Consider the following 25,000-nt stretch of genomic DNA (forward strand, 5'->3'; position numbering starts at 1 on the left):
AAATTTGGCAAAATGCCGTTTCAATGAACAGCATAGTTGCAATATGTTCTCTGGCCACAATCCTACACAGTGCACCGCTAAGAAATGCCATGAATTATATTCATTTTAACCTTGTACGATCTGCATTACGAATTAAAGGAAAATTCTGTTTTTTTGATATAAAAAGATATTGCTTTTATTTTTTATATACATATATAATAAATATTGTTTTGATATCTGTTTTGGACTGAAGGCTGTCAGATAACATAGACTAAGGTAATAGAAAAGTTCTGAAGCAAGAAAAAATATAAAGGGCACTGTAAGAAGAGCATGCATGTCTCTATAGAATTATGTAGCAAGATCTAATATTGTTATGTTGTAGCTAGGAGACCACACTTCTGTAGGGTTCTTCTCCTCCTTGACTCAGCATTAAACTTGTCCACTGTCTCATGTCAGTCCCCTTCTTTACAGATAACATTTGATTCCATAAATGACTGTGATTACTGTACGTTTCCAACTGTGAACATGGACCTGGGTGGAGGAGACCTAGGGCCATCAAAGCAGCCTGCTGAGGCCACTGCTGAGAGCGAGAAAGCAAAGGTAAAAAACGAGAAAGAAAATAGGAAGAAGAGCGAGAAAGAGGAGATGAAAAACAAGAAGGAAATTAGGAAGAAGGTCGAGAAAGAGAAGGTGAAAAACGAGAAGGAAATTAGGAAGAAGGTCGAGAAAGAGAAGGTGAAAAACGAGAAGGAAATTAGGAAGGAGAGGAAGTCAGGAGGCTGGCGTGAAACCCTCTTGAAATGCTTTGTGTGTGGAGGTGGAGGAGATAGCCAGGACGAGTGGGAGATGTCAGCGGAGGAGAGGCTGAGGATTCAGGAAAGGATCCGGAGAGCTAGGGAGGCCGACCTGCAGAGGTCCCTCAAGATGCGCGAGGACAACCTGATGCGCAAAGAGAAATTCAAGCGCATCCTGAGGGCCAGGAAGTTGACAGAGGCCAACAAGGAATGGAGCGCTCTTCCCGCGAGGCCGGAGGAGGAGGCCGAACGGAAGGTGACTTTCCTGGAAGTCGATGCCTGCGATGTCTGGTTTTACCAGGAAGAGGCCAACCCCAGGCTGGGTCAGGTGTGGAGGAAGGTACTCTGTGAGATCAAAGACAACAAGATGGCACGAGACCTCCAGGCAAAGTGGCCAAGGAAGAAGAAACAGCTTATGAAGAGGGAGGAAAAGCAGGTCATCATCGCGCCTAAAAAGCAGGAGGAGGAAATGGATCTCTGTGATGCTTTGACTGGCTACATCTTGTGCCTGGGCTTTGGAGCACTACTGTGCTTATGGCTCAGCCACCTGCTGTGAAATAGCAAAGAACATGGGGACGGGGATGGGACGGGGTGGAAAGATGGGGTACAATTGGCTTGAAGAAAAAGGAAAGAAATTACACGTATACTACACACAGGGGAGAATGAAAATGAAGAATGGGAAGACATATTGGACAAAATGTTAAAAAAAAAAAAAAAACACACACACGGAAAAGGAAGTTGTGAGGGACAATTTGGAAAAGTTTTTTTTTTAAATTCAGGGCTGGAAATGTATTTTTGGAGCACATTGGAGGAGTAAGACAGGGTGGAAGAGGAGAGAGAGGACGATTGAGGAACAGAGAAAAGAAGTGGAAGAAAGAAAAATAGATGAATGTGGCAATACCATAAGAGAGAAAAAGAGACTGAGAGGGCTGAGTACTGCATAGCTCTGCCATAGACCTGCCCTTGCCTGGCCTGGTGGTGTGAAGACACACCAAGAGCAATCAGATATGGCAAACTGACCCCCTGGCCAGTTCCAGATGCATGCGATATTAAGTGTTTGCCGCCACCCTAAAGTGACTTAAAACAGACACACAAGCAGACGGACAGACAGATAGGCAGATTGACAGACAAGCATGGTAATACCTGGCCCAATCCCCTTCCAGGTGGTCAGGTAAGGTAGGTTCAAGACAAAAAACGACACAACTGCAGGATTGTATCAAAGACACATGATCGGGATTTGTTTGCTGGCCAAGTGACCTTGAGAAAAGTGCAGATGATGCACAGGGTGCACATGTGACCGAGGTGTTCCCGCACAGTTTGTCCCCCTCGGACCGTGAACTCACCACCTCATCAACGCATCGGTTTGGCAATGGGAGGCGCAGTGCGAGACTGCTGAAGCTAAAGGGCCGGTCCAGTAGCCCAACGTTACCGCACTGTATTGAGGCTTTCAGGAGGGAGGTTTACTAACGTTCCACACCACACTCTTCTAGTTGGCCTCCTTTACACTCTCCCCCTTAAACCTCACTCCCATCTGGGTCAGGGCACCACTGTGACCGAGGTGTTCCCGGGCACTCAACACCTAGTGGCACAATGGATAGTACCACCATCTCGTCCTGTGTATTACAAATCTGAATATCTGGAAGCATCCAGTGACTGCAGAGAAAGGTCAGCTGACAACATGGGAAAGACCGTGTGACGGCATGGAGAGACAGCTGACTGGAGGGAATAGACCCCACTGGGGCTGCCATGGGCCAGCTACCCATGGCGGCAGGCTCTGACGGTTATTACAGTTGCTGGAGCCACCCGCCAAATGCTATGGAAAGTGAACAAAGAAAGATACCCCTGGAGCCTGCGAGAGCGGGGGCGCAAGATGGCTCAATGACTGATAACACGGCTACAGACCTAGGAAAGGAAAGGACTATGATTACGAATAAGACACATGAGGCAACCACAGTAGCAGCAGGACACACACTCCAAATTTGCACCTATGGATGGACAAAGGTAACATCATGGAGACCGCCTATGGAGAGGAAGACCAAGGGGCACAAACCAAGAGTGAGGTGGCCTAAAGCTGCAGAAAAGAGAGTGGGAAACAGTCAATCACGTCCTGGTAACATCTTGAGGCAACAAAACTGAAGAGAATAGTTCAGCGGACAAGATCAGCATCAGCCCAGGGGCTGAATGGGGTGCCATATAAGTTCTACAAGATCTCCCCGGATGTTCTCCGCTATCTTGGGGAACTGATGAGAGTAGTGTGGCAAAACGGGATAATCCCCTAGGCTTGGCGAAGGGCTGGAGGTGTACTCATAAAGTATGGGGTCAGTTCCAAGTCTTACTCAGGGGAGTGGACGCACCTGCCGTGCATAGTCCCTTGGACTTGTAATTGGGCATAGGACACAAGCTGGGGCTTGATCACCCTGTAGCTGGCCACCTTTGATGAGGGTGTCTAGTGTCGAAAGGCCGAAACACCCCCTGATTCAAAGGCACACTAACGATGTGTCCTAAATTGACAAGGTACCATCAAGGAAACTCATGTGACTCAACACCTAATGGCATAATGGAGAGTAACACCATCTCTGTGTTTTATGAATCTGGAAAGGACTGCAAGAGGGTAAGCAACAGTAAATAGCTAGATTTCATTACATATCTTTAACTGCTTCACTTATTTGGTGTTACCTTGTCCTGACCCACAGACAGATGTATTTTTCAAATTTATTTTTTGTACATTACCAAGCAAAACAATAGAGATGACATTCCAGACTGTGTCTGACCAAGTGTGTAAATATCTTTTGGCTACTGTACCTCAACTGATGTAACAGTTACAACACAAAGGCCTACTGCACACATTCAGCATTCTTTTCATCAAACAACTTTCTCACATTTTGTCTCCTTTTCTCTGCAAAGGTGCCAAAGAAGCAGAATATGGGTGACGCTTGCCGGTTTGATGACCTGAAGACAACTGCAGATCATGCGCAGGATGAACAACAAGAGTTGGTGGTCGAGGAACAGATATAAACATGAGAGGTAGAGAAGAGAAGCGGGATCGGCTACAGGAAAGTGCAGAGGACAGATAAAATGAAATATAGAAGAGCTGAAAAATAAGCACTGGAAAGGACCAAGAGAGGACAAGCATTGGTAAATAGTCCAATTTCTTTACATAGCTTAACCTGTGGTAATAAGTTGCCTATATATCCGAGCCCACCAGTCTCAACATTTTCAAAGTTTACTCGACTCAAATGTATTTTGTAAGTATGAACACTGTAATGTGGAAATTTTTTTGAACACTGGTGGCATCTGAGCAGAATGTGGGTTATCGCCTTGTTGTGGAGCTGAAATTACGCTGGCCATCTGCAAAATGTTACACTGACTTTTGACTTGGCTGTAATTTGACTCTTCAGTGTTGTAAATACTCTATCTGGAATTGCGAAGGTTTACTCTGGAATATTAAAACCGCATTATTTTTTTTTTTTAAACTGTGTATTCATTGTCACATAGCCAATCAATGTAACATTAGTAGCCTATCATTGTGCTTCCTTCCACAGCTAGTGACCAGCTGGCTATCTCAGAGTTCCCCTGTTCTCACCTGGACCCCTTATGGAGCGCACATGCACCTCCATTACGGAAATCAGGGCTGCTGACAGCTTTGGCTGGGACCGGGATAGTCACCAAAAGCCCCCTCGATTGAGTCCCTGACTGATATGATAGGCCTAAATAAAGAGAACATCATTCATGAAATGCTTTTGGTGGATCCATCATTGAGGAAACATAATCTATATGTTTATGATTATTTTTGCATGTCTTTGTTATCCTACTGAAATAGAGTGATTGTTAGCATGTGTCTCCATGAGAGATACTGTATGCAAGATGATTTATGTAGCTGAAATGCCGAATTACTAATCAGCATTATTATTATTATTCAGGCTCAAGATGATACTTTGAGAGTGATTCTACGAATCGGCTACACTTTTAAATCCATGGATTTTATTTGCCAACTCCACTAACTATTAACTGCATCCAATGATGTTTTGGACATTAGCACACATTTATCTTTCATATAACACAGAAAGTGTAGACATGGCATTATTTCCCTCAGCAAGAATGAATATTTAATACTGGTTTTGGGCGTTTTCATGCCGTCCTGTTTCCCAAATGTCAGATTCAGTCTTCTTATTAGCATGTAAAGAAACTTGTTTTGCCCAAGACGATTGAAATGTTGATTCACAGTAATCATCACAATATGACAAAACTCTCAGAAAGATCACTGTCCTTTCTATTATACATGAAATTTGCCATTTTGTGCGTGTCCACGAAAACTGTGTTAACCGTGTCACGGTCTGAACCCCCCTCCATAAATCAGTAATGGTTTGGTCTTAGGCAGGGGCGGAGTGGGAAGAGTATTCCCACCGGGAGAATTTTTCCCTTAGCGGCCCTTTTTACCCCTCCACCAACACCAAAAAAAAAAACCAACAACAACGCGAACAACATGGTTCCCTAACCAAAAAGACAAAAACCACGAAATCTGCAGTCGTAGGTCTACTACATGTGGACATTAGTGTTGTCAAAATATCAACCTGAAGTGGAGAATTATAGTCTACACTTGATGAAATAGGCCTACACAGCCATCATCACAGTCCAAAGCATTCACCATAGAACATTGCAGGTTAGGCTACATCACGCTACTGTTCCATGAAAATGTGCACTCCACTGTCATTTTGACAGTTTGTAGGCCTATTGAAATATCGTTTAAGGAAGACAGGATGAGCACGGGCACAAAGTTTTGAGTGTGGGGATTTTTAGAAGAGTAGGCTATAGCTTACAAAAAGTCTGTCTACATTGTGCAATAAACCCACCATGCAGCAACTAAGCCAAACCTAGGCTACTTCAAAGCACAACCATAAGTCAACAAAATTAATAACCAGACGGTGCAGGCCTACCTTAAAACGCTGTCTTCGTCGCAGCAAATGTCTTTGTTTCTTGCAATTACATTTTAATCCACAGTTTAGGCTACACACCCAGCACTGCTCACATCAGAATCTTGTGTGGTAATTATTTTGTTCCATTTCTTCAGACATCACATAGGCTACATCCTAAATGTGCCACATATACATATATGTATGATATAACATTATTTCGACTGTAAGGAGATATAGGCCTACCGCTAGTTCTAACAAACCAATGCCATCAAAACATGTACAACGTGTTTTCCTGCTTAGCTGCAGTTCACCTCCTTACCACTTGGTGGAGTCTGTTCGTAACCCAAGTCAATAACCACAGAACAAGTGAATCTGGAGTGGCAGACTGTAAACTGTAACAGTCATGTGGAAATCGGAAAATAAATCACAACTTACTAATATTTCCATTCCTTGGTAACCAATCTAAATATCAGAGGTTCTTGAAATACTGAAAACGAAACTATGTTACTAAGATCTAGTAAACTTCCGCGATCTACGGTGTATGAACATTATCAGTAGAGAAGGGGTGTGGCCAATTTACTGTTTGACACCGTCACTGAGGTATTGCGGTCGGGTAGACGGTATATATAGTGGTGAGTCACTACTTCTCAGGTATGAATTGAATTGAAGTTAATTAATCTTTGATATATATCTCTCAACACTTTGGGGCCGGCTGAGAACATATTGTGGTTAAACACTTTGGGGCCGGCTGAGAACATAATGCGGCCGCTGCTATATATTTCGCGGCCGCGGCCCACCGGGACAAGTCCCCGATCTCCCGATGGCCACTCCGCGCCTGGTCTTAGGCCATACGAATAACATCACGTGATGTCATAACCTCTTTGGCAGGATATGGGAAGACTTTTTGGAGCTCCATCCTCCCATAATTGAATCCATTCTTTTTCATGTTCTCATAGCGGGAAAATTGCCTGTAAACTGTGTTATCAACATATTCATAAAAAGAATCTGAATTAGAAATCACATGTAGAAAAACACAGCATACAAATACATGAATTGATTAAGGTGTTGTGGTGGAACTTCTGAGGTCCTCAGTTAGCACAACACCATAAAAATGGCTGAAATGTCAAGCCGTGTTACCGTCAATGGTGTTACAATTAGCTATGACAGTCAGGGTTGCCAGATGAGGCTGATGATTTCCAGCCCAAAAAATGTTCAAAACCCGCCTAGAAGCACAAAATCCCGCCCAATTCTATTGATTTCTATGGCAAAAAGTGGGTGGGTTTTTCTGATAAATGCCATTTTTACCCGCACACGGCCATCCTAAGCAGCCCAATTGGGCGGGAACCAGCCCAATCTGGCAACACTGATGACAGTTGAGGAGGAGTATGTTTTTGCCAATTTATCTCCATATTGACAGACAAACAAAATAATTTCTGTTCTAGGGAGATGGGTTTGTCTGCTCTGTATCTTCTCCTAAAAGTGCCGACTTGTTCTCCTGCACTGTTGACCGTAACACAGTTGAGTGACACGGTTGACTGTTTTGAAAGTGTTTTTGAGCTATTGCTCCCTTATGTGTGGGAAAAATCTTGTGAACAGACACTAGGGATTATCTCTGGAGAAGGAAGTCTTGTGTAAGGAGGGTGAAAAAATTAAAATCAGACATTACAGGGATTTATAATCAAAAATGTGTCAGTCTGTATCACAGTGAATCATAAAATCCTACTTATGAAGCTCAACAATCACATTTTCTATATCAGTTGCACAGATTAATGACAACATTATTGCTAAGGGACATGAGCACTTTCAAACGTATGTTGTTTCAACTCTGTAGTATTCTTATATATGTTTGAAATGACATAGTATTTGTCCATAACACTGTTGACAAAATAATCAAGCAAATGTTCGCTTTCATTAGAGTATTTATCAAATGATTTAAGATTAAGCTTGGCAATTTGTTTGTTTGGAAACTAAATATATACACTATGTAAACATCTAGGTCATTTAGTTGAAAAAAATACTGATAATTGACATTTTGCTTTTGCCAAAAGCGTAGGCGAATCATAGAATCACTCTTAGGCAAGATGAGGCTCAAGACAATACTAAAAACAAAACTTGGAGAAGAGAAAAGCAAACTCTGATCTGTCTTCTCAGTATTTATTAAACCACCATGTCCCCCACAGACGTGTTTCCAGGCCTGTCACAAGCAGACAAGCAAACTGGGCTATTGCGCAGGGCCCACAGCAGAAGGAGGGTTGGGGCAATTCAAATGACAGCAAGAGCAATGACAACGTTGTGAGTGAGACAAAACTTCCCTGAATTTAATCACAGAAAAGCACTATCATTGCAATCAGTATCCGTCTTTGAAGTTTAAGGAGGAAAAAAGGTCCCCGAGTCCCTCTTTTGCAAATACCTTGACATGGCCCACTGCATTTCGGCCATAAAGCCATCATCTATGCATGAGATCTGTGAGAGAGTCTGTCTGTACATGAAAGAGTCTGTGATTGACGTGGTGTTTATGTTGAAAGGTTTTTTTTTCAACTCACACTCAAAGTTTCATACTCTATCTTAGACGCTGAGCATGTCTATCCCTTTCCGCACTGAAAAATAAATGATCACCCCTCACCATCTGCTCTGTTTGCAGTAATGGTGACATTCACATCCCTCTACCCCTCCTCTGTAACATCCTCAAAACGGCTGCCCTGCTAATTTGAATGGGGGGAGAATGCGTCATTTCACAGCAAGCCTGACAGTCAGTGTCAAAAGTCTGTCTTTGACGAATGAATGTGTCTAAGTTCCGGTGGCAGCATCATATTAGGCATGTCTTATGTAGGGTTGTGTTGTCTTCTATGGGCTGTGATTACATTAGAAGTGTGTAATGGCTGCCAAAGTGGTCTGCATTTGACCATGTCACTTATTCTTGTCAAAGACTTTTGTGGAGACATTTGACACCACTTGCAGTGGTGAAAAATGCTGTATTGGAGATGGGCCTGTCTAGCCAAACGACAGTCTTCTTATCAGAAAGGTATCTAAGCAGATTTAGAAACATTATTCATCATACATCTTACTTGGGGCAACAGTTGAGAACTGTGTCTGAGTTAGAGATAGAGAGTGTGTAGCCTCAAAACAGGTGGCCAAAACAGAGAACTGTGTTTAATGGTGAGTTGTCACTTTGCATCCCCTGAACAATTTATAGTGTGTGCCCCTATCTCACTCCAGATTACATTTTTTGAGCGAATCAATGCTGCTATGAAGACAATATAGTTATTGATAGTTCAGCATTCTAAACACCATCTGTGAAATGCAGGTAAGGCATGACATCACTACCATGGAGTCTGGGGTAGCTTACTAGAATAATTCCCATTAGTTTCAGCTAAGATTTGGCTACGGTTTTGTAAACGACCTGAAATTCTATCTCGAATTCTATGGCGCATGAAGGCACCTCTTTGGAATAGAACATGATCCATTTACACAGATGAATTCAGAATTCTATTCTGAATAGTGTAATTGAAATAGCAAAAAAGTTGCAAACTAGGCAAAGTATTAGTGTAAGTCTGAGTCATAAAGGAATGCTGCAGATTGTCTGCAGGTGCTTGCGATGTCACAATGGAACAGAATTCCAATGCAGGAAATCTGACCAGGTTGGCCTAAAAACCACTCATTCTATTGCAAGAACACTAGAGAGGTAGGCAGCAATCCAGTGCTGTTTTACTTATTTATTTATTAATTTATTTAAAATAATAATTATTATTCTTATTGTTGTTATTGTCACTATTGTCATTACATGGCTCAAACCTTGTAGTACATAATTTTGACTTTAATTAGTTAATTATTAATTTATTTCCAAAATGTATGTTACCCATTCACTAAATTGATCTTTTCATGTATATTTACCAAGTAAAAAATAAATTAGGGTAATATTTACTGCGTGGGCCAGAGTAGTATTTGCAGCTAAAGATACGTGTGTATATATCTAGTACATATCTGTGTACGTTTCCAATCTATAATTAAAGAAAAAATAGAAATTGGTGGTGGTAGTATATTAGGCCTACAGATTAAATTTGTGAATGAGTTGCCTACATTTTTGGAAATGGACAACTACAAATTATTCACTGGACCTTTAAAGGTGTGCTGTGCAATGTTTCAAGTAGTTTATTGCCAGGATTCACCCTGCCCATTCAACAAAGTATTCATTATGACTGGGAAAATTGCTTTTTTCATGAAAAGGGGAATCTTCTCTGGTCTGCCTTTTAGAATTTTCAAAAAATAGAGATTTTTAGCTACAAACCTTACTGTACTTTGGTCATACTAGTAAATATCAATTTATTATTCAGCAAATATTCATGAAAAGATCAAATTTGGCAAAATGCCGTTTCAATGAACAGCATAGTTGCAATATGTTCTCTGGCCACAATCCTACACAGTGCACCGCTAAGAAATACCATGAATTATATTCATTTTAACCTTGTACGGCCTGCATTACGAATTAAAAGAAAATTCAGATTTTTTGATATAAAAAAGATATTGCTTTTATTTTATTTATATATATACAGTATATATATATATATATATATAATATTGTTTTGATATCTGTTATGGACTGAAGGCTGTCAGATAACATAGACTAAGTTAATAGAAAAGTTCTGAAGCAAGAAAAAATATAAAGGGCACTGTGTAAAGAAGAGCATGCATGTCTCTGTAGAATTATGTAGCAAGATCTAATATTGTTATGTTGTAGCTAGGAGACCACACTTCTGTAGGGTTCTTCTCCTCCTTGCCTCAGCATTAAACTTGTCCACTATCTCATGTCTGTCCCCTTCTTTACAGATAATATTTGATTCCATAAATGACTGTGATTACTGTACGTTTCCAACTGTGAACATGGACCTGGGTGGAGGAGACCTAGGGCCATCAAAGCAGCCTGATGAGGCCACTGCTGAGAGTGAGGAAGCAAAGATAAAAAACGAGAAAGAAAATAGGAAGAAGAGCGAGAAAGAGGAGGTGAAAAACGAGAAGGAAATTAGGAAGAAGAGCGAGAAAGAGAAGGTGAAAGACGAGAAGGAAAATAGGAAGGAGAAGAAGTCAGGAGGCTGGCGTGCCACCCTCTTGAAATGCTTTGTGTGTGGAGGTGGAGGAGATAGCCAGGACGAGTGGGAGATGTCAGCGGAGGAGAGGCTGAGGATTCAGGAGAGGATCCGGAGAGCTAGGGAGGCCGACCTGCAGAGGTCCCTCAAGATGCGCGAGGACAACCTGATGCGCAAAGAGAAATTCAAGCGCATCCTGAGGGCCAGGAAGTTGACAGAGGCCAACAAGGAGTGGAGCGCTCTTCCCGCGAGGCCGGAGGAGGAGGCCGAACGGAAGGTGACTTTCCTGGAAGTCGATGCCTGCGATGTCTGGTTTTACCAGGAAGAGGCCAACCCCAGGCTGGGTCAGGTGTGGAGGAAGGTACTCTGCGAGATCAAAGACAACAAGATGGCACGAGACCTCCAGGCAAAGTGGCCAAGGAAGAAGAAACAGCTTATGAAGAGGGAGGAAAAGCAGGTCATCATCGCGCCTAAAAAGCAGGAGGAGGAAATGGATCTCTGTGATGCTTTGACTGGCTACATCTTGTGCCTGGGCTTTGGAGCACTACTGTGCTTATGGCTCAGCCACCTGCTGTGAAATAGCAAAGAACATGGGGACGGGGATGGGACGGGGTGGAAAGATGGGGTACAATTGGCTTGAAGAAAAAGGAAAGAAATTACACGTATACTACACACAGGGGAGAATGAAAATGAAGAATGGGAAGACATATTGGACAAAATGTAAAAAAAAAAAAAATGTATTTTTGGAACACATTGGAGGAGTAAGAGAGGGTGGAAGAGGAGAGAGAGGACGATTGAGGAACAGAGAAAAGAAGTGGAAGAAAGAAAAATAGATGAATGTGGCAATACCATAAGAGAGAAAAAGAGACTGAGAGGGCTGAGTACTGCATAGCTCTGCCATAGACCTGCCCTTGCCTGGCCTGGTGGTGTGAAGACACACCAAGAGCAATCAGATATGGCAACCTGACCCCCTGGCCAGTTACAGATGCATGCAATATTAAGTGTTTGCCGCCACCCTAAAGTGACTTAAAACAGACACACAAGCAGACGGACAGACAGATAGGAAGATAGACAGACAGGCATGGTAATACCTGGCCCAATCCCTTTCCAGATTGCCAGGTAAGTAGGTACAAGAAAAAAAATGACACAACTGCAGGATTGTATCAAAGACACATAATCGGGATTTGTTTGCTGGCCAAGTGACCTTGAGAAAAGTGCAGATGATGCACAGGGTGCACATGTGACCAAGGTGTTCCCGCACAGTTTGTCCCCCTCGGACCGTGAACTCACCACCTCATCAACGCATCGATTCGGCAATGGGAGGCGCAGTGCGAGACCGCTGAAGCTAAAGGCCCGGTCCAATAGCCCAACGTTACCGCACTGTATTGAGGCTTTCAGGAGGGAGGTTTACTAACGTTCCACACCACACTCTTCTAGTTGGCCTCCGTTACACTCTCCCCCTTAAACCTCACTCCCATCTGGGTCAGGGCACCACTGTGACCGAGGTGTTCCCGTGCACTCAACACCTAATGGCACAATGGATAGTACCACCATCTCGTCCTGTGATTTATGAATCTGAATATCTGGAAGCATCCAGTGACTGCAGAGAAAGGTCAGCTGACAACATGGGAAAGACCGTGTGACGGCATGGAGAGACAGCTGACTGGAGGGAATAGACCCCACTGGGGCTGCCATGGGCCAGCTACCCATGGCGGCAGGCTCTGACGGTTATTACAGTTGCTGGAGCCACCCGCCAAATGCTATGGAAAGTGAACAAAGAAAGATACCCCTGGAGCCTGCGAGAGCGGGGGCGCAAGATGGCTCAATGACTGATAACACGGCTACAGACCTAGGAAAGGAAAGGACTATGATTACGAATAGGACACATGAGGCAACCACAGCAGCAGCAGGACACACACTCCAAGTTTGCACCTATGGATGGACGAAGGTAACATCATGGAGACCGGCCATGGAGAGGAAGACCAAGGGGCACAAACCAAGAGTGAGGTGGCCTAAAGCTGCAGAAAAGAGAGTGGGAAACAGTCAATCACGACCTGGTTAACATCTTGAGGCAACAAAACTGGAGAGAATAGTTCAGCGGACAAGATCAGCATCAGCCCAGGGGCCGAATGGCGTGCCATACAAGTTCTACAAGAACTCCCCGGATGTTCTCCGCTATCTTTGGGAACTGATGAGAGTAGTGTGGCAAAAAGGGATAATCCCCTAGGTGTGGCGAAGGGTTGGAGGTGTACTCATACCTAAAGAGTATGGGGTCAGTTCCAAGTCTGACTCAGGGGAGTGGACGCACCTGCCGTGCATAGTCCCTTGTACTTGTAATTGGCCATGGGACACAAGCTGGGGCTTGATCACCCTGCACCTGGCCACCTTTGATGAGAGTGTCTAGTGTCGAAAGGCCGAAACACCCCCTGATTCAAAGGCACACTAACGATGTGTCCTGAATTGACAAGGTACAACGTCCCCTCGCCTCTCTCACCATCAAGGAAACTCAAGTGACTCAACACCTAATGGCACAATGGAGAGTAACACCATCTCGTCCTGTGTTTTATAAATCTGGAAAGGACTGCTAGAGGGTAAGCACAGTACAGTACAGTAAATAGCTAGATTTCATTACATATCTTTAACTGCTTCACTTATTTGGTGTTACCTAGTCCTGACCCACAGACAGATGTATTTTTCAAATTTAATTTTTGTACATTACTCCAAGCAAAGCAATAGAGATGACATTCCAGACTGTGTCTGACCAAGTCTGTAAATATCTTTTGGCTACTATACCTCAACTGATGTAACAGTAACAACACAAAGGCCTACTGCACACATTCAGCATTCTTTTCATCAAACAACTTTCTCACATTTTCTCTCATTTTCTCTGCAAAGGTGCCAAAGAAGCAGAATATGGGTGACGCTTGCCGGTTTGATGACCGGAAGACAACTGCAGATCATGCGCAGGTTGAACAACAAGAGTTGGTGGTCGAGGGACAGATATAAGCATGAGAAGGAGAGAAGAGAAGCAGGATCGGCAACAGGAAAGTGCAGAGGACAGATAAAATGAAAGAAAGAAGTGCTGAAAAATAAGCACTGGAAAGGACCAAGATAGGACAAGCATTGGTAAATAGTACAATTTCTGTACACAGCTTAACCTGTGGTACTAAGCTGCCTTTATATTTTTCCACTGTAATGTGGAAAAAAATTTGAACACTGGTGGCATCTGAGCAGAATGTGGGTTATCGCCTTGTTGTGGAGCTGAAATTACGCTGGCCATCTGCAAAATTCTACACTGACTTTTGACTTGGCTGTAATTTGACTCTTCTGTGTTGTAAATACTCTATCTGGAATCGCGCAAGTTTACTCTGGAATATTAACACGGCATTTTTTTTTTTAAAACTGTGTATTCATTGTCACATAGCCAATCAATGTAACATTAGTAGCCTATCATTGTGCTTCCTTCCACAGCTAGTGACCAGCTGGCCATCTCAGAGTTCCCCTGTTCTCACCTGGACCCCTTATGGAGCGCACATGAACCTCCATTACAGAAATCAGGGCTGCTGACAGCTTTGGCTGGGACCGGGATAGTCACCAAAAGCCCCCTCGATTGAGTCCCTGACTGATATGATAGGCCTAAATAAAGAGAGCATCATTCATGAAATGCTTTTGGTGGAAGGAAACATAATCTATATGTTTATGATTATTTTTGCATGTCTTTGTTATCCTACTGAAATAGGGTGATTGTTAGCATGTGTCTCCATGAGAGATACTGTATGCAAGATGATTTATGTAGCTGAAATGCCAAATTACTAATCAGCATTATTATTATTAACAATAATAATAATAATAATAATAACATTATTATTATTATTATTGTTCTTATTATTATTATTATTATTATTATTATTATTATGTCAGGGTCTGGAGATGACAGCTTACCCCAGGTGCAGGCCATGTAGTCTCCTGATCCTCCACTTCCTGATCAGGGTGGGGTCACACATGTCAATCACCTGATCTCTGCCCACCTGAAATATTACAGTAGAAGTACAAGTATATTACAGACTTTGGAACTTTGGAGCTTTGGAGAAGTTAGGACATTTCATGTTGTCACACTCCAAACAACAACAACAATAATAATCAGAATTATCAATAATCTGCCGTTTCCTACAGCATAAATGTTATTACTTTATTACCTTCAAAAATAGCAGCCTTTGTCATTCACTGGTCTCCATTGAGCTGATACCTGTATGAAGATAAGCGCATCTCAATGAGTTTCAGAAAATGGCCAACCGCTTTGGAAGTTCAACTTGATAAGAGGTTTACCGCCCCCCTCTGGATATTGGGTGTAAGTGCAAATCAATGCCACAATTAAACTTATGAGGTTTAAGAGTGAGATGGGTGAGGGAAACAGCATGTGAATGTGATCTTCCGACACACAAGTGCTACAGCATGCACAGTAGCACACACAGATAAAGACAAACAGTAAGATAGGACCTGTCCAAACTATGCACTTTCAAAAGCACACGCTACAATAAAGGAACTTTTAGATAAATAAGAATCCAAAAGGAGTTGATTCTCATAAACACCACAGGCCAGTATGCCGACCTTTTGGGCTGTACTTGACAGGAGATGTAATAAAGTTTTTTTTAAAATCTGGGAACAAATTTCTTACCAATAGATTTGTTTTTACCACTCGTCCTCAGGTGTCCAGACACCTCACAATTTATCCACAGCCAAATCCTACGGGAAAATCCAAGGGTAGGGGTGCCCAGAAGGCCATTGTAAAAATCGGCAGAGGTGTCAATAGTAAAAGTAAGCTAAAGAAAAAAGAGACATAATTTCATTCCAAAATAACTTATCTTACCAACTAGTTGGTCTATGTCCTTGTCTTGTGATCAGATGACTCTGCGCTGGTTGAATAAAATTGATACAATAATTTTCTGAAAGCTCCCCATGATCTCCCCCTGTGGATAAATTGCCAGGTGTTTCTTCACACCTTTAAGAACGCAGGGTGAAAACATCTTTCTCTAACTAAAACTCATACACTTACGCTAAAACCCAAAAAGATCCGAATAAAATGCTGAATGCATGAGCCATAGGTGCTGTTTCCACGTAGCAGGATATTTTTTTAACAGGGTATTTTCTTCTCCTGTTCAGGTGTAAACGCAACATGTGGATAAAAATAAATCCTCCATTGTAACAAATGCGTTTCAGACCCCTAAACAGGATATTTTTTTCTCCTGCTTTTAATACCTGGATTTTAAATATCTGCTACGTGGAAACGGAAGGCCAAAACCAATGCAAAACCAATGCAGCCAGGAGAAAAAAATATCCACATACGTATAAAAATATCCAGCTACATGGAAACAGCACCATAGTGTATATTTTAACATGTTCCATGATCCGTGGAAGTGTAAAGACACTGTAGCTACACTATGACTAAATTAACACAATGACTGCCTTAAAACTCTTAACCCTCCAAGAGCAATCAGGTGATCACTTTGAAGAGACGACTAAAGAAATCCCTCCTTTTAAACTTGAATATGGGAGCAAGATCTTTATCAGACCTTGTGAGAGAGGGCTGACCTTAATATGCTTGACATTCTGAGAAGCGGCTTTCTTTGCAAAAGGAAGAGAGAACCCTTTTTTAAAAATTATTTAACCATATCACTTTTTGAAACCCAGCAACAACATACAGTATATAGCGGTGTTTTCAAAGGCACCTTAAGGGTATTGTACAAATTACCATATACCATACTTTGCTAGAAAAAACCCACAAGGGTTTGTACTGTTTGCCTTCATGTATAATACAGTACGTACATTGTGTCATACTGCCTGAGTGTCCCAATTGTGTTCATCTTGTTTAGATTGTGTTGTCCTGCAATGCTACCTCTAACAAAAGATGAAACGTTAAACATCATGTTATTTAAATTACATCATTAAGCTCAAGGCTACAAATGCTATGCATATTCATACAGGAGGAGACGAATATTTAATGTCATAACCTAAATACATTATTTTCCCATGCCAAAATGGTATACATGAAAACAGTGAGAAAGCTAGCGAGTGTGGAAAGAAGGCCAAAAGCCCAGTGCTGCTCCACAGGTTGTTGTTGTGAAAGATGTCTAGACCATGCACCAAGCCCTTGCCTTCAGCCACATCACACAAAGTGTAGCATTATTTTAAAGCAATATATAGTAGCATCACGGAGAACAGCCCTTGCCCCCAGCCAAAGTACACCAAGTGTAGCATCATTTTCGAGCATTACTGTAGAATCGTGGAGAAAAATCATTGCAGCTGCACAGTGGGACAGCGAGAGAGAGAGAGAGAGAGAGAGAGAGAGAGAGAGAGAGAGAGAGAGAGAGAGAGAGAGAGAGAGAGAGAGAGAGAGAGAGAGAGAGAGAGAATCAGGACAGCTAATTTCCTGTGTGAGGCCATGGCATGTCTGCTGGTTAACCTTATTAGTGTCCGGGAGGCCTGGCAGACGCCAGTGAAATCTCATTTAGGAGTGTAATTACTATAATACTACAATATTGGCACACTATAATACAGCCTCTGTATCATTATAATATAGACTCTGTATTACTCCAAGCACAGCCATGGTCACAGAAATATGACAAAGTCGATGGACACACATTGAGCACTCAGACAGTTAACAAGATACCGTAACAAAAGAAACACACAAAAAAACATGAAAACACTATTCACATGTTGATAGATCTCTTTTGTTGTGAGGTAAACAAGAGAGTTCTGAGATTAATTTTGTAGCCTGTAGGGTTCTTTCGCTAATAACGAATTGTGTATTGTCCACACCCAAGTGCTTTGCATGAAACATTCCGATGAAATTAGTACACACAGTTCAGATGGAGACAGCACTTCAAACACTTAAAAACAAAAACATACCAAGTAGTTGGTTGTGTGAAATGAGGAAAGCTTACCTTCTTTCAGAGCCGAGAGGAAAACGTATGTCTTTATCTGAGGTAACAAGTGGAGACCTTTACTGTGAGGTTAGTCAGAATGTTTAGGAGGTAACGGATGAGGTACTTCACTGAAAGGTTAGTCAAAGGGGAGAATAGGGTTAACAAGACATGAGGAGAGGAGAGGAGAGGAGAGAGGGAAAGAGAGGAGAGGAGAGAGGAGGAGGAGAGGAGAAGGGGAGGCAGGGTGGGGCGAGGCAGACTAGAGGATGAAGAGAGAGCACACTTCCTTCTTTTCCTTGCTCGAGTGTATACCTCTTACTTGTCCATCCCCTCACACGCCCACGTGGGGTTCATCCTTTCTGGATTACACATCCAGCACACACACACACACACACACACACACACACACACACACACACACACACACACACACACACACACACACACACACACACACACACACACACACACACAAACACTATTTAGTTTTTTTCAGGAGCATACCATGATTGTCCAAGTGAACCATGGTCACGGAGAGAGGAAAGAGAGAGGGAAACAGAGAGAAAGAGTGAAGGAGAAAACAAGGAGCAATAACGTCACCAAAAGAAATACATGCAAAGGACAGTAGGTGTTAGACACAGGCAGAAAGATGGACACTGGCAGAAAGACAGACAGAGTGGTGCAAGGGAGATCTAATGCTTCACATCAATGACAAGGTCTCTCATTTTGAATGACAGGCTCCACAAGATGAGACACTCAACAGAACACAAAGCAAACATTGTCCTCAGTGGGTAAATGAACACTAATGACCATAAAGAACCACACTATGGGGGTAGCTGGACTGGACACAAACTACCCTAGACTGGAGGCTTTGAGCAATGGAGTTGAGGGCTGGAAACTGACCCTACACACCACTTGAATGCTAACTACCATGTCTTGAGTGTGCATGATAGAATCATAACATGGTGCTCTGTGATAAAATCCACAGTAGGCCTATATACTATAGCTAGGGGCTATCATGTATCTTGATTAATTCTTTATTAAATAGTAACACTCAGTTATGGATATTGAAGTGGAGCTATCAGGGGAACCAGCAGGGCATCTGGCCCAGGGCCCAGGGCCCAGGGGACGCAACCGCCAATCCGACATAGGTTACCGTCATTCTGACATACCTCCATTACGAAATTCCGCCACTCAGACATACTGCCACTCAAATATATGTAGGCTTACACCATTGCGACACTTTTTCATGTAACCCAGTGCCTTCTTGTATTGGTGGTGGGGGCTCTATTGTGACCTTGGCAGGCTGCATGTCGGCCCTATCAGTGTCTTGCCCTTGCCCTGTGTGCACTTATTCCGCATTAAACTGATGTGTTTGAGACCAGAGTAGCGGACTGCGCAGGAACACCTCCGTTAAACTGGTGCCGTGACCCGGATGGGAGTGAGGTTTAGGGGGTTGAGTGAAATGGAGGTCAACTAGCACTGTGTGACTGTTAGTAAATCTCCCTCCCGAAGCGTAACGGTAGTGCTGAGCTATCGGACGGGTTGGTCCTTCAGCTCATGCTGTGCTTCCCATACCCGAACTGGAGCGTTGACTAGGAGGTAGGTTGGAGCCCTGAGTGGCAGACTGCGCAGGAACACCTCAGTAGGCGTACCCCAAAACGATCAGCTATGTTCCCACAGCCCACAGCACGTTGGTCCCACAGCTCAATGGTCCCACAGCTTAGTCCTGCTGCTCCATGTTCCCACATTTTAAAGAAATTATTCTAATATAGGCCCTATGTTCCACAACTCCATGTTACCACATTTCCGAGTAAACTAAGAGAACATGCCTTTCTCCTCGCCATGGGATGGGCTGCTTTAGATCATGTCATCTCTGATATATGCAGTGGTCATGCAGCTGTCTGTGACAGGTTAGGTTTAGGGAAAGTTTTGGTCAAGGCACAAATTTAAAACTCAGAAACATTGCAATACTGACAGGTTAGGCTTAGGAATGGTTTGGGTATGGCACAATTGTAAAACTTGGAAACATTGCATTAATGACAGGTTAGGTTAGGTTTAGGGGTGGTTTTGGTAAGGGCACAGCTTGACCAATCAGACGACATCTATGTGCTCGTCGCTGCCCATGCAGCTGAAGTCTACTTGGCACCGGGGAGAGGAGAGGAGCAGGACATACAACCTGGGGAATTACGATGACCGACCCCAAACAGCCATTGGTCGGAACATTGAGCTGTCGGAGCAAAGGGTTTAATTTAAAGATTTCGAGTTAGTGGGCTGTAGGATGAATGGGAAATTTTCGGAATATTGACGCGTCGTCGGACCAAAGGGGCGTCGGAAAAATGACATGCTACCATCGGACATAGGGCCTAAATTTGAATAAATTCTTAGAAATGTGGGAACATTGCCCAGCAGCTGTGGGACCAATGGGCTGAGGAACCAATGGGCCTAAAAAATTATGTTAAAAGTCTTAGTGATGTGGGACCAATGGGCTGTGGGAACATGGACACGCTCCCACTCCAACACATGAAGAGACAACTGTGCATACATGTCCAACTTGAAAGAAACGGGAGTAGAGTTATGCTTTTGATTACTCAGCTGTTTCATTAGTAGGCCTAAACTGCAATTGGAACACACACACACACACATTGTTTTGGTGATTCTTCACGTAGGCCTAGGCTAAAAGGGGGCTGTGTAGGCCTACAATTTATGTCAGTTGCCATAACCAAACAGGCCACTTGATTTGAAGTACATGAAAGTTTACTAAGTAAATATAGCTGCAAGCAGCAATGCGGGGCCAAGCAGTAAAGTTGCCAAAGTCGCCACGGCAACAAAAGGAGCTGCAGCGCCCCCTTTGGCCCAAAATGTTGGCAATGTTGGTGTGCATTCCTCGGAGGGGAGTGTGATCACATGAACCAAGTTTAGTTTGAATCCATTGAAGAGCTGCCGAGATATGAGCTCACTTCCTGTTACCTGTTGGTGGCGCTAGAGAGTTTGAGCTTGGGGTCTGGATTTTTTTGTGGGAGGTCATGGGATGGACTAGTATGTTTGCAAAAAATCCTAACAGAATTTGACAAACGATTGCTGAGGTATGACCTCACTTCCTGTTTCACCATTTTTACAACAATTTTGATTGGCTGTCACCCTCAAACGATAAGAGGTATCAAAAATTCTTTGAATACCCCAAAGCAAATCAGTGCCAAGATGAAGTGTGCCCTTTTGTAAGGCATTCTGACCAAAATTGTGGGACAAGTAGAATTTTTATTGAATTTCACAAAATTGAAAATGGCGGACTTTTTTCTTCCAGTTGACATGAAGTCATATAGTGCGTTGGATTCGGCTTGGCCCAAGGATTCTAGTGATAGTATTATTTTCAAAATTAGGCATACGGTGTAAAAGCTACAGGCAAAAATGTAGCTAAAATTTGACCTGTTGGTGGCGCTACAGAGTTTTAGCTGGGGGTATAATTTTCTTTGTGGTAGGTCATAGCATGGACTACTATGTGTGTAAAAAATCCTAGCCTAATTCGACAAACGGTTGCTGAGATATGACCTCACTTCCTGTTTTGCCACTTTTACGACAATTTTGATTGGCTGTCACGGCTAAACGATTAAAGATATCTAATATTCCTTGAGACCCCATACAAACCTCAGTACAGAGATACAATATACCGAATTTCGGGCGAAATGATCAAAAATTGCGGGAAAAATAGCATTTTTATATTATTTTTACAAAATTCAAAATGGCGGGAAAACTATCCAGGCAGAAAATGACGTCATAGGGTGCGTTGGATTCGTCGTGGCCCAAGGATTCCAGGGATACCAGGTTTATGAAAATTGGCCCAGCGGTTCAAAAGTTACAAGCAGAAATGCACCTGCGACTTTCACCTGCTGGTGGCGCTAGAGTATTGGGGCTGGGGACCTATAACTCGCTGTGGGTAATGTTGATGCTGCCTCAAATATGTGTGCCAATTTACAGCATTTTTCTATGTATGGTTCTATGGGCTACCATAGACTTACAGTGAATTTTACAAAATTCAAAATGGCGGAATTTCCCTTCTGCGTTGACATAACTTCATATAGTGCGTTGAATTCGGCTTGGCCCAAGGATTCTAGTGATAATTATATATTTTACATCGTGCATATGGTTTAAAAGCTACAGGCAAAAATGTAGCTTAAATTTTGACCTGCTGGTGGCGCTACAGAGTTTGAGCTGGGGTTCTGATTTTTATTGTGGTAGGTCATGGGATGGACTACTATGTGTGTACAAAATCCCTGCCCAATTCGACAAACGGTTGCTGAGATATGACCTCACTTCCTGTTTCGCCACGTTTACGACAATTTTGTTTGGCTCTCACGGCTAAACGATAAAAGATATCCAATATTCCTGAAGACCCCATGTGTAGCTCAGTCCAGAGATACTATATACCGAATTTCGGGTGAATTGGTCAAAAATTGCCGAAAAAATAGCATTTTTATTGAATTTTACAAAATTCAAAATGGCGGGAAAACTATCCTGGCGGAAAATGACGTCATAGGGTGCGTTGGATTCGTCTTGACTCAAGGAGTCCAGGGATATCAAGTTTATGAAAATCGGCCCAGCGGTTCAAAAGTTACAAGCAGAAATGTACCTGCAACTTTGACCTGCTGGTGGCGCTAGAGCGTTGGGACTGGGGACCTATAAATCGCTGTGGGTAATGCTGAGACTGTCCCTAATGTGTGTGCCAATTTACAGCATTTTCCTACCTACGGTTCTATGGGCTGCCATTGACTTGCTAAGGAGAATTATGGTGACATAATAATAATCGTAAGAATACCAGCTAACACTATAGGGGCCTTCGCCAGCTTCGCTGCTTGGCCCCTAATAATAAACAAATATGTTCTAGTGTGGTCCAAGTAGAGTCATTTTTGCAGCTAGGCCTACAAATAGCCTACCTATTTTTGGAAATTAAAAATGGCGGACCATGGAGAACACAACCACCCCCCCCCCCCCCCCCCCCCCCCCCCCTTTTCATGTATGAAAAGTGCATTTTTTCCAGTTATAATGAATACTTAGAATTTAATAGTGGTGGTAAGTATTCATGAAAAAGGTAACATTAGTGAATGGGCAGCATGAATTCTGGATATAAAAAACTAAAAATCTCACACAGTGTCCCTTAGCAGGACGTCCAGCCCAGGTAGCCTACTTCTCAATCAAGACATTCCACGCGAACTCACCTTTGAACCTGTGTAGGTCATCGGGGGCTTGAATGATTTGCATAACCCGATAATTTAAGATAGAAAATATAGATACAAAATTATATCCACTTTCAGTTGAGGGAAATCGATTTTACATTAATTTCACATCCAACCCGCTAGGTGGCGATATCATAAAACAGCATAGAGTTGCCAACTTGCCTCATACAAAGTTGTTTCTTCGCAGCCAGTGTGCAAGCAGGAGCGTGATTACATAGACCAGACAGGCGTCTGATTGTTGTTGGATCCACGCTGAAAGACTGTTCAAAGCCGCAGGTGAGGCATTAACTACGTTTATTCAGTTCTGAATGCTGGTGCAAATTGTACAAAATACATCTAGCAACGATGTTTAATCTGAGTCCCTAGCCCTCTGTGCGTGTTCGAAAACAAACTTGTGAGATTAAAATGAGTGAGAACCAAAGCAATGTTGTTGTTGTTCAGTGCAGTAACAGAACAATGGTGTTTGGAGTGGCATTACCACAGTGTTGTTGCATCGACTTATCTTGCCTTTCGCGTGTACATTGGGTAGAATTCTAGTTGTGAGTTCATCAGACTGCGCAGTTTTACTGTTCATAGCCACGTGCGTCTACCAAGTTACAGATGTGAAGGCTACTGGTCGTTAAACGGGTAGTTGAAAGATTGCACTTTGCAGCTGTTTTTCACATGACCTGCTGTGTTATGTGAAAGTTATGTGAGCCGTCAGCAGTTCGGAAACGTAGCCAGCTTCCCATGTTGCCGAAAGCGAGCTGTCATAAACTGAAGTGTACGCCGCAGTTTGACAGTAACCTAGCCCTGCGTTTTTTTGTCGTAAGTGAATGGGATTTCTTTATTTGACAGATATGTTCAATCAATGTGTATTGTTTTGCACAGTTTTTCTACCGAGTTTACGTTGCTGACATTAACGATATTTTATTGTTGATCTGTATAGTTGCGATCCCTGCTTGGTGAAAAGTGCTGCCTTTCTGTCTTGCAGGTGCAAATTTCCTGCCGCTCCAGTTCAGTCACTGACCGTGTTGTTTCCCCGAAGTGGAGCAAAGGGGAGGTGGTCCGTCGTGCACAACAACATGTTCCATATCTCCAGTGACACCCCTGTTTTTACATCCGGTTATGAAAGCTTCTTCATAACGGCCAACAATGTTTAACACGCCAGTTCACAATAACCGCCACCAACAACATCACCATCTGCTCAAAGGATGATCTGCCATTACAGCAACACTCACTACGAAGGAAGGACAGAACATTCGTCAACGTCATCATTAGCATAGATAAGTGACACAGTTATTTGTATTTGAATCCCCTTGGGTCCATGCAATTTGCCCACTGGACACAGCAGACAGCCATAGTTTGGACCGGTGCGTTTGTCTGTTGGCCTGATATAAGATGGTGGACAGCCTGGCAGGTGGAGATGAGGTGAGAACTAGCAGAGAGTCTCTGGCAAAGGAGGGAAATGGACACCCGCCCGATCTCCAGGAGACTCAGTCGTCCTCGCCCGAGGCTGGGGAGGGCTTGGAGTTGGGAGCGACGTCTGGCAAGTCGAATGATGACCTCGAGGCTCAGGAGGTCAAGCCTGAACCGGCCGAGCAGGCGTGGAAGTGGTCGGTGATCTTCCTGTGCTTCTACGGCTTCATGGTGCAGCTGAAACCTGGCGAACCCTTCATCACGCCATACCTGCTCAGCACAGAGAAGAACTTCACCAGAGAACAGGTGAGTTAGTAATCACACCTCCTCCCACCTTCACCAGGTAACAGATGAGTCGGATTTACCTGTCCAACCAACTTCACCAGGAAACAGCTGAGTCCTCATGTCACTCTACTACACCTGAATATCACCAGGCAGGGAAGCCGAAAGGGACAAAGGGATCAGTTGTCCCGGGCCCAGGGAGATGTAGGACCAAAATTGGGTTCTCATTACATTGCAGGCTATGTATTGGATAAGCGGGGGGGGGCTTTCACATGACTTTGCCCTGGGCACAGCAAAAACTATCAATAGCCAGGTGTCACCAGGTAACAGGTGAATCTTTATATCAGTGGACAGAAAACTTCTTCAGGGAGCCTGTGAGTTCATATACTTGTGTGAAGA

General features: G+C 43.2%; 3 protein-coding genes and 1 long non-coding RNA gene across 5 annotated transcripts in view; 3 read left to right on the top strand and 1 right to left on the bottom strand.

The window, feature by feature from the left end:
- Positions 1 to 17,820, bottom strand: part of LOC134459997 (poly(rC)-binding protein 3-like) — a 61,140-nt gene extending 43,320 nt beyond the window's left edge. Inside the window, exons 1-3 of the mRNA XM_063212491.1 lie at positions 17,709 to 17,820; positions 14,964 to 15,013; positions 14,710 to 14,795 (exon numbers count right to left, since the gene is read on the bottom strand). Of these exons, the coding sequence (XP_063068561.1) occupies positions 14,710 to 14,725 (16 nt within the window). The 5' untranslated portion in view covers positions 14,726 to 14,795; positions 14,964 to 15,013; positions 17,709 to 17,820. The remainder of the gene's footprint in view (positions 1 to 14,709; positions 14,796 to 14,963; positions 15,014 to 17,708) is intronic.
- Positions 2,032 to 4,507, top strand: LOC134459995 (uncharacterized). Its single transcript, XR_010036936.1, has 3 exons — positions 2,032 to 3,384; positions 3,678 to 3,908; positions 4,316 to 4,507. It is a non-coding gene; the product is annotated as an uncharacterized LOC134459995 (long non-coding RNA).
- Positions 10,518 to 14,433, top strand: LOC134459996 (GRB10-interacting GYF protein 2-like). Its single transcript, XM_063212490.1, has 3 exons — positions 10,518 to 13,358; positions 13,663 to 13,893; positions 14,239 to 14,433. Exon 1 carries the CDS (start codon positions 10,565 to 10,567, stop codon positions 11,342 to 11,344), a length of 780 nt encoding a protein of 259 aa, XP_063068560.1. The 5' UTR covers positions 10,518 to 10,564; the 3' UTR covers positions 11,345 to 13,358; positions 13,663 to 13,893; positions 14,239 to 14,433.
- Positions 17,821 to 23,113: 5,293 nt separating the features above from the next.
- slc19a1 (solute carrier family 19 member 1) overlaps positions 23,114 to 25,000 on the top strand; it is an 18,411-nt gene continuing 16,524 nt past the window's right edge. For both annotated transcript variants that reach the window (XM_063212492.1, XM_063212494.1), the window contains exons 1-2: positions 23,114 to 23,197; positions 23,895 to 24,625. In XM_063212492.1, the coding sequence (XP_063068562.1) occupies positions 24,302 to 24,625 (324 nt within the window). In that variant the 5' untranslated portion in view covers positions 23,114 to 23,197; positions 23,895 to 24,301. The remainder of the gene's footprint in view (positions 23,198 to 23,894; positions 24,626 to 25,000) is intronic.

This window comes from Engraulis encrasicolus, chromosome 12, assembly GCF_034702125.1.
Source record: "Engraulis encrasicolus isolate BLACKSEA-1 chromosome 12, IST_EnEncr_1.0, whole genome shotgun sequence".
Classification (NCBI taxonomy): Eukaryota; Metazoa; Chordata; class Actinopteri; order Clupeiformes; family Engraulidae; genus Engraulis; species Engraulis encrasicolus.